The following is an 18,026-nucleotide window of genomic DNA, read 5'->3' on the forward strand; positions in this document are numbered from 1 at the left end:
CACGTCATTTTTATATAAAAGCAGTAAAATTTTCTCTGATATTTAGAAATTCAGTATAATAAAATAAATAGTACCTGTTTGGGAGGATAACAGTTGAAATTGACACCCCTCGAAAACCCTTCTCAACCTCCGCTTCGTGTCAGTTAACAATGGTGTTCTCGGGGTGTCAATTTCAACTGTTACCCTACCAAACAGGCACTATTTATTTAATGGTACTTTAACATTACGTGCTGATACTTCAACATTACATGCTGATACTTTAACATTAGATGATGGTACTTTAACATTACGTGCTGATACTTCAACATTACATGCTGATACTTCGTTATATGATCATGGCATTTCACTATGCGGTAGTTCTAAAAATAAGGAAGCGACTACGCTAAAACTTAGAACACGTGGATGCCTGTAAAGTTTTTAACACTGGGCTGTTTCTCTGTTTCAGAGATTGATCAGATTGGACTAAGGTCCACTAAATCTAGTTTAGATCGAGATACTCAACAAATGATACTATTTGATTAAGTGTTGTCTTTTAAATGGGTCATTTTAAATTTTAAAGAATGGCTGCATGGTGAGTCCATTGGGGCTCAGCGCATAAAAATCAGGGGGTACAAAAAGTCTTTCAGGGAATTTTGGTCGAAAAATGTGCATTCAAAACCCAGTCTTTTGGCGCTTAGTCAGAGCAGACAGCTAATTTTAAAAAAAAAGCACCTAAACAAAGACTTCTGTCAATCATGTTACATGTAGATTGGACTTATGGGGATTAATGGGTTCTCCCTGGAGATCCACGTGATTTGTTCAACAGTACAGTAACTGCTAAAATAGGATTCAACAGCAATGCAATGCTTTATCCTTTGCATGAATGGGGCCGTGATCTTATAAGTTGCACGTGTGGTTGTCGTTTGCCTTAATACATTGCACCAAAACAAATCGTATGTTTCGACAATATTTTTATTCAGTAGAGATCCTCTCTTATGAGCTGTAGTTTACTGTGTACTTCTTCAGTTCCAGCTTTTTTACATGATCCAAACTAGTCTCAGTGGACCTTAGTCCTATCTAATCAATCTCTGAAACTGAGAACCAGCCCAATGTTAAAACTTCCCCATTTTTAGATCCACCGCATAGTGAAGTACCATCATATAATGAAGTATCAGCATGTAATGTTAAAGTATCAGCACGTAATGTTAACGTACCATCATGTAATGTTAAAGTATCAGCACGTAATGTTAAAGTATAAGCACGTAATGTTAAAGTACCATCATGTAATGTTGAAGTACCATCACGTAATGTTGAAGTATCAGCATGTAATGTTAAAGTACCATCGTGTAATGTTGAAGTATCAGCATGTAATGTTAAAGTACCATCATGTAATGTTGAAGTATCAGCACGTAGTGTTAAAGTACCATCATGTAATGTTGGAGTATCAGTATGTAATGTTTAAGTTCCATCATGTAATGTTAAAGTATCATCATATTATGAAGATTACCTACATAAGGCAGTTGAGGCGTTCCATAGGAAATAATACAACTCATTACGACCACTGTTAAAATTTATATCAATTAAATCAAAACTTTTATATTGGTGAATATTAAGATATTAATTTTGTGTAAATATGTGATTAATACACTGTATTCAAATGCTGATAATAAACTTTTAAATGTATGAAAACAATATTTAAGACATACTTATTAATAAGTCACCTCTACCGGCCGCCTAAGTTTTAGGTAAATTGTCCTAGGTTAGCACTCTTCTAGTTACGGACTTAAGTCTAAGAATATACATAAGTCCTACTTAAGCACTGTCTTTGTATTAAGTACCTTGTGTTACGAGCACCAGGCTGGCATTGCGTCAGCGTGTATACTTTGTAGGTAACCCCGAAAACGTATTGACAAATCATGAAGTTTTAACACCGATGACTTGTACTGTTAAATATGCTTGACATAACTGACAGAATTGATCATGGCGCTATCATAAAAAGCACACCAAAGTGTTCTGATAGTATTTACTTAAAAACCATTCACACAACTGTCATTCTTATGTTCTCCTTTTATTTCACATGTATAAAAAACACACATTGATAAAAATGAAAGTGTACGATACAGTAATATTTTCATAATACAACTTGATATACATGTACTTCATCTTTATTCGCTTTGTAGGCTTATGCTGATATAACAATAAATAACCGACAAAGCGAAATAAGATAATGGACAAATAGGACTCTGGTCAATAATGCTCAACAATACAATAACCCAATTTTATGTACAGTGGCACACAATTGTCGCCATTAAAACACGATAAAGAGACATTCTAGCCTTTGTATAGGAATACCGTTGCTTTAGTAGGCGCTAATAGTATTTAACCACTACTCAAGGTTAACCTCCCGTTATTGTGATACAATGTGACTTAGAAACAAAATCCAAGACTGGTTTAATAACCTCAAATCACATATCAACTTATTTGAATTGAAATTAATATTTTTAACATTCAATTTTCAATAAGGTTACTACCTTTTAAAGACACACATGTGTGCTCCGTATCAATACATGATAACTAACTTTTTTTTAAACTAAAAGTGTTATTACAAGGCACTTGGCGGAAGGAATGAGTGGCCACTCTCACTTTTTGAAATGTTCCTATTTTATATAGTTATAAAAGAAATCCAAATGTTCAAGGGTCCTCCTTTTTATGCCCCCCCCCCCCCCCGAAAAAAATCGATGTACGTTATAATTTTTATATAATCGCCTTTTCCTCCCTCAATCTTAAAATTGGCTGTCAATGGAAATAATCAAGCTCAAACTGCAAAGAAAACTTCATTGCGCATCATTACTTCGTCCGTTACATTCTATTCACCAGCGACTCCGCTCAGAAAATGTTGTTAAGAACAAATACCCTAATAGTGGCGCCCAACTCTTCTTCTCAATTGGTATATTATAGCTGCATCCACTTCGATGGAGGTAATACAACGCTAGACTTAGCAGCTTATTTAGTTTCTCTTGGCAGAGTCAACAACTCGATCAAAAAGTATTTTCAAGGCTATTGTAGTTCAGCAACTCTTGCCGTTGGTTCCTGATCCGCAAGCCGACAAAAAGTACAATGCACAATTACCTCTTTTAGCTATCCCATCGATTCGACAATCGACCGGGAACTATATACTAGAGAAAATTTGATCAACGCTTGCTCAAAGAAAATAAAAACAAAAAAAAGAAGTATTGCAAAAAAAAAAAACCCCGAAAAAAACGAAAGTAAATTAAACACGGTTAAACATTAAGACAAGAGCTTGGCGTCGCAGGTTTTTAACTTTGAGAATGATGAGGCGAATTTGGATCAAATTTTTTCAGATCGATCTAGGAAAATCTGTGATATATACTATTGGTTAAAGAAGAGGCGACGCGCGCCTTGTCAAGTCGATCACTGGGCGAGGTATTGGTGAGGACAAGACCGTGAACGCATGCTGCATAGGAAGACGAGCGACACAGAAACTTATAAACGTTATGCTAGACAAAATGGAGTAGTGTCTGTTTTAACATTGGGGATTGTTTAATAAAGTTATTAGAGAAGCAGAATTATGGATGAACATCTGAGGTAAGGAAATTTATCTTTTGCAGTTGATAAAAATCATTATTTTTAATTTAGAAGGATATATTCTTATTAAAATGGTTTTCTTGTATTTAAAGGTTGTATGAAATAGTAAGACGGTGTTTTTGTTAGACATACAATTTATTAAACCAAACAGGATGAAATTTTGGAGTATTGTTTTCTCTCTAAAGCACAGAAAAGAAGTGAAGTAAATCGCACATTGCTTAAGGTCTGTTGATTGTGCAGCTTGTTGACACATTGCATCGAAAAAACCAGCAATGAATATTTTTCCGTTCAAATGCTTGGCTTGAAACTCAGCTGAGCCCTGTGATTCTAATCATTTCGCCGTTCCTTTTTTTTTTCATATGTCACATAAATCAAGATACACCTGGGAAAATAACAGATTAACAATGAAGAGGTAACAAAGCATGGTAGCTGTTGGAGAAAAAAATATAGATCTGACAAAAAATTGGATTTAAGAAGGTTTTTTCTGTTGTTTTGGTTTTATTTATAGCTCGCTGCTCCTAAAATAACGGCCCATTAACTCTCGGTGTAAATAAAAAACAGTAAACTCTTCAGACAAGTAGTCGGTTGAAAAAAATGTTTTATTGACTTTGTCTTAAGAGTCTTCGAAAATTGAGCCCCATAAACTTAAACGAATTAAAGGTTCTATTTGTTTAACCGGTTTCATTTTCATTGGTTTTAAAGGTCTTTTAAATGCTGTACTCAAATGCTGCATTCATTGTGAATTTGTATACATGATTAGTTAACACCCTCTCATCTCATTCTCCGTATTCTCCATGTTTTGAAATGTACACGATCTTGTATGTTCATACAGTACTCGAAACTTAACATATATACAAAAAAAAATTTTCAGTCTGTCAGGTTGGTGGGATCATTATTAATTGTATGCAACAGTGTATAGGAGCAAATGTAAGTGGGTTTCGTGTGATAAGATTGGGAGACTTGGTACAGATATAGAATGCATGAAATTGATGTCACACTTCGGTTGTTTTTCCTTGATAAGAAAGGTTGTGATTCATAGATTTGGACAGAAAATCAAAGTAACTGTGATCGCAACTGCCAATTTCGTATCGTTGATATTGAATCTGTCTGTGTGATAATCTGATGTCTACTGTATTTATGTTTATAAATTTATAACTGTAAATTTTTCATCAATAGCTGAACCCGCAGTAAAAGGCATCGTTGGAATAATTCTTTTAAAGTTACCCGTACAGCTTCTCAATAGCAGATAATGTCATTCGTAATAGAATGTGTCTGTCTTTGTTTAAAAAAAAAGCACGTATCTTTAGCGGCTTTGTTTAGTCATTAACATGAGAAAATCGCCTTAATGGTCGCAACAGAAGCATATGAAGGCATTTGCGGCGAAGGCCAGTAATTTACATGTCAATGAGAGAGGTGTACCATGATTATTGGACATTGAATAGTTCTTGGAGATTCCAGGATACCTTGTATAAGGTTTCAGAGAAAAAAAATGCTTAATTATCATGAAAACTAGTGATTTCATTTTTGCAAGTATCGAATGGTACTCTAAACCATATGTTTGATATTGGAATTTAAGCATATTTATAATTGTGAAGAGTACGATATCAAAATAATCAATATAATCCTCCCACTCTCCTTTATACTTAAGGGTCTAGCTGAAGGGTTTTTGCATGTCGTATAAAGCCTTTGTCAACTTAATAGGCATTTTTGACATTATTGTGTTGGATTTCTTTCAATTTGGTGAGAACAAAATCAATGCTTTTAATCGTGATTAATGTATAAACTATATGTGATTATGCATCATTATGAATCATTAAAGGAAGGTAGAAAACTTTAGAACTAAACAAGTTTACAACTAAATCAGTTTGTACTGTGTGATGCTAATACGCCAGATAAAGTCGAGAAATAAGCATCGATACATTGGTTTTATCCATCGATATATTAAGGTGTAATGTTTCATGTATTATATCATCATCTGCTCATCTGAGATGAAGAAATTATAATCATGGAGTCTCATATACGTACATATGTGTCAAATCATACGTTTGTCAAAAACAGTAGAAATAAACTGATTTCTATTAGTTTACATATATAACCATTACTTAATAGTCATCGTTAGCTGGGGAATCGTTGCAACTATGAAACATACCTGTAAAATGCCTAATAACCTGTTGTACAGAGGTCAAATAGATTATAAACGTCACGGTCATAAATCTCAAACTATAAGGACCTTATGGAATTTTATCAGGGGACAAGAATGGGATTTCATTTTCAAGATTTTCCATTTCATTTTTCTCGTGCGTTTTAAAAAAAAAACTACTGTTTCTTTCAATATATGTCCTGAAATTTAAAAGTTGTTTTAAAAACTCATGAAAAGAGAAACATTGAACCTTGAACACTAATGAGTAAAAAATACTAGGGTATTCACATTCTGTTTTCAAAAAGACTTTAGCAAAATGTAATTTTCCTCAGCTGTTGATGAAAAGGGTATATTTTTCTCATTTTTTTTTTCGAATAGAAAAATGTCCACTTTTTAAAAAGAAACAACCCGAAAACTTAATAGAATAAGGGAAAATACACTTTTAACGACGTCACGATTGTCTTATTTGATAATCATTTTCTAGATGTTTAATATTCAAGTATCCATGTGTTAATTTATGTTACATTTTTAATTTTGGGGCTATTTTATTAAAAAAAATTACGACAAGTGATTATAACAATAAAAACATGTTTTATATATATATATATATATATATATATATATATATATATATATATATATATATATATATATATATATATATATATATATATATATATATCCAGACTCTATAGATCACGTGCCATGGCTGTTCAATCAATGACGGAGAGCTGTTACAGTTGGGGGCAATAGTAAGACGACGTCATATTACAAATCAAATAAACAAAATCTGCCGATGTCATGATCAAATTAATTTACAAAGTTCGTAAACAATGTATAAATTTGCATTATTGGTCGTGTATTTAATGCATAAAGTTAGAAAAAAAAAATATCTTTTAAGGGATTGTTCAATCGTTTGTTTCTAAACTAAATTGTTCAATAATTCCTTTCAACTGAAGTCTAAAGGCTACCAGTTCTATGGGAATAGAGTCAGAAGCATGCAAATGCGAGTCGACTTAAAATAGATTGTGGTGACAATTCTCACGATTTTGTATATGATATAACTTTAATGGAAAACTGACGGAAAGGCTTTGTCTGTTTCAGATAGTTGTCGATGCATAAGATTTTTGGCCATAAATTTGATTAATGGCAAAAGAAGTGTAGAAGATTAAACAAAACGAGGATAGACCTTTTGATTGAGGAAAAAAGAGAGGCTTTCAATACGTATTTAATGGAAGTCTGAAAGGATAAAAATCAATAGGGTTTTTTTGTAATGACTGTAGAAGACTTTAACAGTTATTATTGAAGTAGCAAAATCAGATGATTTCTAGATTTTGCTATTTAGTTGTAATTTTGTACGATTAAATGGATGCTTATAATGACACGATGACACGTATTAAGAAATGAATCATGATTTTTTACGTATAATTTCAATTTGTATTTCAGTGAACTCATCCAAATTTTTGTACTTTTTTACACTTAACATTATATTTATATCTTTTCAACTTTTTCATTTTTTTGCGTTTAGTTTTATTCTCATTATTTGTAAAATATGTTCATTTTTGTTAGAGGTTTTCTGAATGGCTTAATGGTTTTTTTTATATATTAAAAGTTCTCAACTTTGCTTATGAAAAAGAATCCCACGTAAACATTAAAGAAGTTTCAAATAAATTGGAAATTGCAGCACGTTTGGCACCCCACATAAAATTCCAGATTTCTGTTAATTTCCTTCGCTGAATTTAATAATATAAAGTCTTATCATCATCATGTACCGATAACACAAAAAGTTTTTTTTATGTGAAAGACACGCGAAAGCAGACAAATGACAAAATGACAATTCCTCTCAGTTTATTATTTTATCACTAGTTTTACTTGAAATCTTTATGAGGATGTATTTATTTTTTTTAAAGGTAGAGAAATCAATCTTTATTTGGCATATCTCCTTAATATGTTATAAGGTTTTCTTTAAATGAGAATGCAAGAATTGCGATCCAGGGTAACAACTAAAGATATAAGATTACGACTATTACATTTTAACATTCTAGTAATGCATTAATTGATTTGTTCTCTTCATGCATATGCTTGTTGTTTACATGATTAACAATTTTGTAAACAACATGCATATGCTTGTTGTTTACAAAATTGTTAATCACTTAATGTTTGAAAACAATGTTCCTAATTTTAAAGGGTTATGTATCTAATGAACATATATTGATTACATGTTACATGTAAATAAAACTAATTTGAAATGATAACACAAATCTAAACAAAAAAAATATTATTCAATAACAATAAACAATTAAGCACGTCATTGGCCTAGCATTATTGTCTGTTAGGCCATCAAACATGAGCCCAATTTGAGCTACAACGGTCTAACTTTCGAATCGTTCACACCCGTTTTGTTATAGCAGACAAATATTACACAAACAGTAATATCCTTCCATTAGCACTCCATTATAGATCATCTCGGGCTTTAAAAATATCATAGTCGGCCGTTTATTAAGATTGAACAGCTCTGGTGAATTGGGATATCAGATTTATGTTACGATTCCAGTAGAGTAATCCCATTTCCGGCCTTCCCAACTCAACAATGTACATGTTCTACTAGTATTGAATCTTCGTTTAACGTGTACATTTATTGCTATGATTATCCTTATAGCCATTGTTTAAGATGTACGTTGTATTAGTCTAAATAGGGGTAGAAATAACATTCTTGTATTTGGGTCTTACCTACTTGACACTGAACCAATCTGAAAGGAAACAACGCCACATCGCTTACCTAAGCAACAATAGACATAATAATTAAATATCACCTTTATGAAGTCATATCCAAAATAACGGGACAATGAACGAGTAAAATATATATATATCCTGTATTACAAGATTTTCAAAATTTTCTCAAGATGTTCTTATGTTAAACCCATTTCGTAGCTGAATAAGAATTATCCGGGGCCACAGTCTAAACCAACTGAGAATTATCAAATGTGAAAATGCTTGCATATTTAAATTTAGTAATACTACATGACTGTATGTACAATAAAATTATATATTCTGATAATGATAAAGTTTATTTCCTGTGTAAACACTCACCATTCCCATTTTAGTCCTATCCTTTTATATTTGATTTTTAAGATTTTTCTATTCCTATGTAAAAATTCGCCCCTCTTCCATTGTGGCCCCCGGGGATCATGATTTTAACAAAATTGAATCTTCAATACCTCAGGACGTTTTCACACAAATTACAGCTTTTCTGGTGTAATTGGTTTTAAAAAGAAGATTTTTGAAAGAAAAAAACAACAAAGTTTTAATAATTCTTATTTACCTCTCCTTTAAAGAGGGTGTGGCCCTTCATTTAAACAAACTTGAATCCAATTGACCTAAGATACTTTGTGCAAAGTTTGGTTGTTTTGAAGAGGAAATCGAAAATGTAAAAAAGTTTACTGCCAGGCGGACAGGCAAAAATAGTGATCGGAAAAGCTGACTTGAGCTTTCAGCTCAGGTGAGCTAAATATTCCAAGTTACAATATGTGCGATCTCCACAAAGCACTTAAACCACTGACCGTCAGATTCTTGCTAAGACAACATAGCCTAATCAACTACCTTGGATAAACTTCTGAACTCGTCAACTATTTTAATCTTCGTTGCTTTCAGTAGTTTATTCAGCTATCAACGTGTTATTGAATTATTTGGTCGTACAAGAGGCCGATCGTTTTGCAATTCTTGTACCGCTCGCTGTGTTTGGACAACTCTCTGCAAAAATGAGAGTTCTATAAAGGTGTACCTTTTGATGCTATTTAATAATATATAAAGTCGAAAGATTCGTATACGTTGGTTACTATATGTATCTTTTGTCGCGTATGAAGAGATTGAAAAAAATGTAGAAATCGCACATCTTTATACTGTTAAATCATATGACAAGGTAAGTTAGCCGATACATGCATACTATAGGGGAAGGTATATCTGTTAACTTGTTATTTCAAAATAACATATTTTTCAAAATATATAGACTTGGGGGCGTAGATTTAATGTTTTAAGAATGTCACGTGTTTTCATGACAATGGTGACCATTGAATATTTTCCGAATGTGATAGTTTTCCTTTTTAAAACATAATCAATTAACTCTGGAAGATCGAATATCCCACTTAATAATGCTTTATAAATATTAAACTAGATCAGATATTAAAAGTGAAACCCAATGTTAATGTGAGATATAACAGGAGATGGTTAAATATATGTATTTAATACATTGATTTTTTTTGTAAAATTGCTCCTTTTAAACGGGTGCAAGAACGCCACAGACTTTACAATGAACGAAAAAGTCCATGAATTGCCATCAAGTAGGCAAAAAATCTTTAATGTATAGTGTAATTACATGAACTATGGTATAATTATTTTATTTTATTTGAAAATTGACATTTTATTCTGAATAACAAGAGTGTTGATATCTGAAACTGTTGAGATGCCTTACAGTTTGTTCTCCACAACCTAAACATCCTTTGGTCCTGTAACCATGGCAGCGGGGACACATAGCCGCACTTAAAGGGTTATTGCTTCCTCATTTAACAAAGGGCATCAATTTAAAATGTGAAGGAAATTTGTGATTATTACTTTTTCTTTGGTATATTAGTTTCTCTATTATTTTTACTAAACAAATACCATTCGTTCTTCCTACTTTAAAGTTAACTTCAGTTGATACGCTGTATATACCAGGAAATCACCATACTTGTGGGTTTTTTTAAATATTTATTATTAACTTTACAATTTCATTTGATATGAGTTAATCGTGTAGAATTGTGGGTGGCATCACGGCCGCTACAGACCTAAAAGTTATGAAAACGTGTATTCCTTATAAGTTTCAGTGAGAAAAATATAGAAGGTAAGTACTTGACCATTTGTCCTTGTAAAATTCACTTGCTGACCTTGTTAGCTTCATGATACTCTCTGTTTTTATGAAATCGGGTGGGAAGCACTTGTTGATAAAAGAAATGAAAAACTGAGAACACTTATGTATAACAGATATCACATTCTGATACCTGATTAACTTTCACATATATTTCCAAATGATGGCTTTCTTGAATCTTATTATGTTTAAGGTAATACTTAATAATTTCAAATCATCTTTTCTGCCAACAGCCATTGATTTATGGAATGCAACTCATATGAATCAGAAAATCTCAAACTTAAATCTCGTTCTAGAACAGTTTCCCTATTCTACTTTCCAGGCCTTCTTATTTTTCTTTGGGAAAACGATATTGGAATGTCATTTAAACAAGATTTAGACGCAATAGTAGTTTAAATAAAGATTAATGTAGCAATTAAAATTATCGATGGTCCTCTATGCTCTTGTGGAAAATAAGAAGATAACTACTACTATTTCTTTTCTTTTTTTGTACGAAACAAAGTGTTTCAAGAAATTTGAATGAACTGTTTAATGATATTTTAAGAATAGGTAATTTACACGTTGTAGACACCCATGTTTTGTTACGGAAAGATGAATCCTTATGTCTTGCAGAAAAATGAAAATCTATTTTTCAGCGTACGGATGATTTTAAAGAGTTTTGAGCTTACTAGTTAAGTACCTGTTGTCTTTAACAACTACATACACTTTGTCTTTTATTATATTTGTTTTTTATGCACTGTAATGCGTACAGGCCCCAGGGTCATGAAGTAATCTCAGACTTAAGTCAAAAGTTGTACACTGTCTTATTGTCTCTTGATTAAAACACTGAAAAAATTGAAAAAGTATTAGAAGTGTTGTGATATTAATAACGTTGTTAAGTACAAATTTCAATTGTCATATAAGGATAGAACCATTTCAACAAGGCCTTGGACTTTTAGTAGGACGTAGCTATCTATTCCTCGCGTCAAAACAAGTTAAAATGACGCGTTTTCAAGCGAAATATACACCGATTGCGTAGTTCTGGCTCAAAAGTCAGACAAATCTTGTTGATTTCAAAGAGCCATAGCTGAGTGCCTACAATGATATATAGACAGGCCTACGTCACATTGCTGTTTGACACAATTACCCGAAGTCCAAGCTCTTGTTAAAATTGTTCTAAACAATCATTTTATGACTGACTGAAATTTTAACTTGATCAAAATGCTTACTGATCCCGAGGCTAGGTAATGTGTTGACCTTTGATACTTTTTCAGAACTTTTGTTATCACAATTTAATGAACAGAATGTAACCAAACAAATCACTGAAATGCATCCTCGCTGGTCACGTGACGAATCGACACGCTCTGTTAAGGTTTCAAATTGACGACGTCATTGTCTGAATGGAAGATTCACGGAGATCGCAAATAATCGATGATTATCAGTACTTCCAACACTTTGATAATATTTTGAACTTTTTAAAAACTAAAGAAAAAACTTAATTTAAACTTTTGAGTATAACTTCTAGATTTAAAATTAAAATATACATGTGCTAGATTATTTAATCACGATGTTTTGTTACTACAGTATAAATCCAATATATTTCACAAATTAATGTGAATAAGTTGTGGCCTACTTTTCACGTCTCAAATAACTAGGTGACTTAACCTATTTTTGAGCCTTTGCGTCAGTTTTCCAATTGGTCAATTATTGACTTAAGCAAACCTCAAAAGTAGTCTGTACACAAACACCAGTCTCTGATCTGTTCATAATCTAAATCAATTCAGCTGGACATGACTATCATCTTAGAAAGCACACCTTCTGGCTAACTGATTAAGTGCTAGGCCCGCAGATGTCAAATAGGCCGAGGTCATATACCGCTAAATCATTTTAACAACCGGCAAAAATGTCTAATAACACAAGATCGGGTTTTCTACATGTACCAGGTGAACTCACAATAGAGGACAAGTCTAACTTATGCGCGGATCTAGGGGGGACCGGGAGACCCGTCGGGGGGGGGGGGGGGGGTTACAGACTTCCCTTCTTGAAAATTCAAACTTCTTAAAACTGTTACCGAAAAATGGTCTCGGTCCCCCCCCCCCCCCCTCCAACAGACAAAATTATTCCCTGTGACCCACTCCCTTTTTTTTTGAAGAAAAAAATGTTAATCTGCGCGACTCCAATTTCCAAAACCACCACCTTCAGCATACATGTAATCGTATTATCACACTTTTTGTAGCATTACGGCATACCAATGGCGGATTATTTATGGAATAAATGAATTTTTTTTTCATTTATCCCCAGTCTTGGAATCATTACTGAACCTTTAGGTATGGAGTTTTGTTAAAACCGTGAGACTTCACCGCAGATGTGAATTAATATCATTTATTACAAAGTAATGCATCTAACAAAATATTTAATGCAACCCAAAAAATGGGGTTGTCAGTATGCTTAATTTTCAAGTCCATGTTATTGAATGTAGAACTTCAACTTCAAAACTTAATGTTCTTGTCATTACCACCACAAGACACAATTTTCTAGATAACTTTCAAAACAGTAATAAAGCCATCTGAAAATAGCTATAGTTTCAGAAATGATTGTGTCTTTTTGAGTAAATAAATTATTGTTATACATAAAATCGGTTTCTAACAAATCAAACTTTGCTTTGACTAAATAAAGTGCAGGAATTAATACTAGACGCAATCACGTATGTTGCAGCAAGGTATTTGCTGAATAAAAATGTAGAGAGGAAGAATGTCATTTTTAAAAATTGCAAGCATGTGCATGTACATGTAGCATCGTTTTTGAAGTGGGAAGGGGGTGGAGAGCAACCTCGTCCAAAAATTCTGGACAAGCCAAATAAAAAGCAGGGGGGGAGGGGGGGGGGTCACGTCGAAATCATGAAAATCCTTATCCTTGGGGGAGGGAGCTGCATAGTGTTAATATTTTGTTTAGCTTCGATTGAATTGTTGATTTCCTCATTTCACTTTCATTATTATTCCATTTACTCTCCCAAGAAAGTGGAGGGGGAAACTCCATGATTATTCAATTTTTTTATTTGTGTAAATTTAAAAATAAATGTGGGGGCAAGCCCCCCCCCCCCCTACGTCACTGAATTAAAAATAAAGACATATGGAATCTATCATAAACCAAAAGTTATGCATACAATACAAAAAACGACCTCTATCAATATATGCTTTATTGAAAATGAGTAAGGGATCTAGTCCATGTCAACATATCAGCATTAACTTTCAACATTAAGATATTAATTCCAATGATGAGCTTGATATTAGACAAATGAAATCCTGTTTCCTTACATCCTGTATATGAATATAAAGGACCCGACTGCATGTCCGAGCACAAATCTATCATTGTAGACGACGAAATTCGCTCTTAGCATCAAACCGTCTTAATTACGAAGCACGGTTCATCTCTAATGAGAACGGGAAGTGACTGACATCTAGAGAGGAGTTAAGGTGGAAAATTGAATCCGCTGGCGCATCAGAATCCCCCATAATTATTCTGCATGGTAGCAAGGTCGAATCTGTTTTGCCTAGAGTGGGTGTTAATGGTAATTTAAAAAAAAAATACAAAGATAAGAACCCCGAAATAATACATAACATTGTATTATTAACTAATACCACTTATTTCTTTATCACTAATACAACGGTTTTACAATTGAATTTCACTCTACAAAATCGACTTGGGTTTCCAAAATGCTGATGCACGTGTATTACGACACTATCACGCATGCTCAGAACTGCGACTCTTTACCGGATATCACGATACGATAACAGTTTAAGTGTCTTTATTCTAGATTTCATAAGGGAAGCATATGTTGTTTTCACCTCTTTGCCATTAACAAATTCCTACTGACCAGAGTATGATACTAATATTTATTTACGTGACTCTAAATTGAGTCTTTGTGACCGAACATTAGAACACATGTATTCTTAATGTGGAATATTTCGTATTACAAGATAATGGGGGGAAAATTGCGACAATTGCTAATTGGGAGAAAATGTTAGACTATCGGGTTAGTGTATAAATGCATTATCTCCTTTATAAATATGAGTTATATAGTGATATAAAATATTGTAGACTGTGTAGAAAAAAGAATTTGAGGTAATTTAGTATAAGATAAGATAAGATAAGATAAGATATTCTTTATTTCCTCCACATTATTGGAGAGTATTATGATGTTTAACATGAAACTAAATAACAAAAAACATTAAGAGAAAAATAAATATATTTTATATATAATGTTCCACTGAAAATGGAATTAATGGAATATTTTCAGTGAATATTTAAGATTAAGAATAATTTCCACATATAATTGAATCTCAGGCACAAAAAAGGGGGGGGGGGGTTAAAAACACTCGAAATGACCTACGCCACGAGCAATATCAATTTTAAAATTTCAGGACAAGCTGTCCATTTTTTAGGACAAGAACAATAAAAAAAACATGAAACTATCACTACAACTAAACATACAACTATAAATCTTTTTTTAAAAAGAAAACTCAATAGACTATAGAGCAGAGTGCAATGATAATGCAAAAAAGTGAATGAAACGTTGGCCTAAATAATTTTAGAGCTAGTTTATCTTATGGAAACACTTTTATGCCCATCTGTGGTATTTTTTTTTTAATATTAGCTTTCCCGATATTTATTGTCTTTCCCTCCTTGATCATTTTCATCTTTAAAATCCAAATTCATTGCGAGTTACGAAAACAATAAAAGCAGTTTTCATTAAGCCAGTACTTCAATCAATCTATATTTAGTATTTTGATGAAAAAATTAAGGCCCTATTTTTTTCTTTTAACGGAATGAGTCTAAATGATTATAAAGAATTCAACCTCTATTCAAACCATGGTTTAATATAGATGTATGGGTAACACAGAAAATCGTTATATTAAGCTTTTACAGTGAATTCTTGAGAAAAAAAAACGCTTGAGAAACCAAAGCGTCTTTACGTACTTACTACCCTTTTTTCACAAAGAAAAGTTTTGATAAATGATAGATGTATCTATATTTTTAATGATAGCAGACATGATATTATACTTTGCAGTTGTTTTTTATAGCAATCTATCCCGGCTGGTGAAAAATTTGATGAATTCTAAAAGTCCCAATGTGACGGACGCTTTATCACAGGAACTGGAAATATACCTTCGAATATACAACCAATCGGAGGAGGATTTTTTAAACAAAATCTCTGGTATTATCTCTAACTCCGTGCAGCCTCAAGACACCCTTGAGTCTTATAAAGAATTCCAAATTCATCGTTTCCTTCAACGGTACATTCCTCCATTCTTGATGCTGATTGGTCTCGTGGGTAATGTGATGTCTTTTTTTATATTACGTCACAAGTCAATGGCGCGTCATTCAACCAATGTTTTTCTTGCTGCGTTATCAATCGCCGATCTCATCGTATTGTTCGTTGGACTACTTGGTTTGTGGATTAGCGAAGTTGCAGATGTAGATTTTCAAAACACGTCAGATTTCATGTGCAAATTCTTGAGTTTATTAACGTACAGTTCTAGTCAATTTTCTGCTTGGCTGATTTTAGCCGTGACTGTTGAGCGATATATAGTCGTGTGCCATGCTTTACATGCATCTCGTTGGTGTAGTAGGGAACGGGCCAGAAAAACAGTAATACTATTGGCAGTCATTTTCATCCTCATCAATTCTCATCTTATTTGGACTATTGGAATACGGTCAGATCGAGGAAAAACGGAATGCGAAGGCCTTGGTGAATATGAATTTCTCGTCAGAAAAGTCTTTCCTTGGATCGATGCGGCACTGTACTCTACGATTCCTGTGATCGCCATTTCACTCTTTAATATTCTTATCATAAGACAAGTGCTTCGCGCCACCCACAGTCGCAAATCCTTACAACACGTTCCATTGAACAACATGGAGCTAAAGAGACGGTCGAAGAACAAGAGCTCGAAATTAACAATCATGTTGCTAACAATATCGTTTGCGTTTTGTGTAACGACTCTCCCAATGAATGTAGTAATGATAGCAAGTTATCAAATCAGCGATAGCCCCAAAGAAATGGCCAAACTGTGGCTGGTACGCACCACAGCAGAACTGTTAATGTACCTTAATCATTCTATGAATTTTTTTCTGTATTGTGCTACAGGACAAAAATTCCGTTCCATTGTTCTTCGAATCGTGTGCAGAGTTTCCAATTTTTCGGATCATAGCCAACATATATATTGCTCCGGGGGGTATAATGGCAACGTTTCCGGGGGGTGTATACACAGGAAAGAACCGGAATCGGTCAACAATGATGTTACCACGAACCAAGTTACAAGTTTATGATTGGTGACTTGTGTCATTTATATTTTAACGAGATGAACTGTGATGATTTGTTGTTTTTTTCTCATTTATTTATGTATTTTGTATACATTGTACATATCGTATGAACGTATATTATCAAAAATTTGCGAAGTATAGAAACATACAATATTTTTCCCTTATATCAAAAGTTTTGTCATTGTTATTTTTTTTTTCGATGAACGTCATATTTGTCTTTTTCATCACAATGGATGACAGGGTAAGGGGTCGATAGTTTATGTAAGAAGATCTACTTGTTAATTATATAGATACATTACAGTAAACAAAACATAATCAATACAGAGCTAAGTCACCAGAGAAAATTGAACCTGGACAAGTTTTCTTGTCCTAATCCCCAACGTTTTTCTTAATATTCTATATATTGAAGGGCGTGCATATTAAAATAAGATGATTTTTTTTACACCTACTAGTGTATGGATGAAAAAGAACATGTTAAAAGATTTTTAACAAACAAATGTTAAATGCACACTTATGTACACGTATATCCAACAGTGACTGTTACGCGAGAATTAACGAGTGATTGGTGCAAGAAATGGCGAAACAGTTTTTTGTTTTGTTTTCCTTTTTTGGTTTTTGTTGTCTTGTTTAAATGTACTTGAGATGATGTAAACCAACTTTTATTATTTGTTTTTACTGTTACAGTATACGTTTTGTATAATAAAAAATGATAGAGTAAGACTTTATTTATAAGTACTATCTGGTTTTTTGGTGACCTATTTCGGCTCAATTTGTCAATTTTTCATCATTATTTAATACTGCAAGATGATGACTATGACGATGTTAATAATGATTATTTCATATTTTTTGTCCGTCGTAATTTCAAGTCAAAATTTCATATCCAAAAAAAACCGACGGTTTGATAACAGCTTAATTTACATTGTCTCGCTTCAAGAAATCAATTTAAAATATGAATAATTTACATTCTTAATAAATGTATATCCATTCGGGTTACCAAATGTCCCCTCCTTCTACTTGTTTTTATAACAATATTTAGGCATGAAAACATCATAGAGAATACTCAAGAAGTTTAAGTCTTTATGTGAGTATTCCAAAGAACTT

General features: G+C 33.0%; 1 protein-coding gene across 1 annotated transcript; it reads left to right on the forward strand.

The window, feature by feature from the left end:
- The first annotated feature begins 3,248 nt into the window (after positions 1–3,248).
- LOC105337280 (probable G-protein coupled receptor 139) lies at positions 3,249–17,637 on the forward strand. Its single transcript, XM_011441927.4, has 2 exons — positions 3,249–3,585; positions 15,686–17,637. The coding sequence occupies exons 1-2, from the start codon at positions 3,569–3,571 to the stop codon at positions 16,929–16,931; spliced, it is 1,263 nt and encodes a 420-aa protein (XP_011440229.1). The 5' UTR covers positions 3,249–3,568; the 3' UTR covers positions 16,932–17,637.
- The last annotated feature ends 389 nt before the right edge of the window (positions 17,638–18,026 follow it).

This window comes from Magallana gigas, chromosome 3, assembly GCF_963853765.1.
Source record: "Magallana gigas chromosome 3, xbMagGiga1.1, whole genome shotgun sequence".
In the NCBI taxonomy this organism is placed as follows: domain Eukaryota; kingdom Metazoa; phylum Mollusca; class Bivalvia; order Ostreida; family Ostreidae; genus Magallana; species Magallana gigas.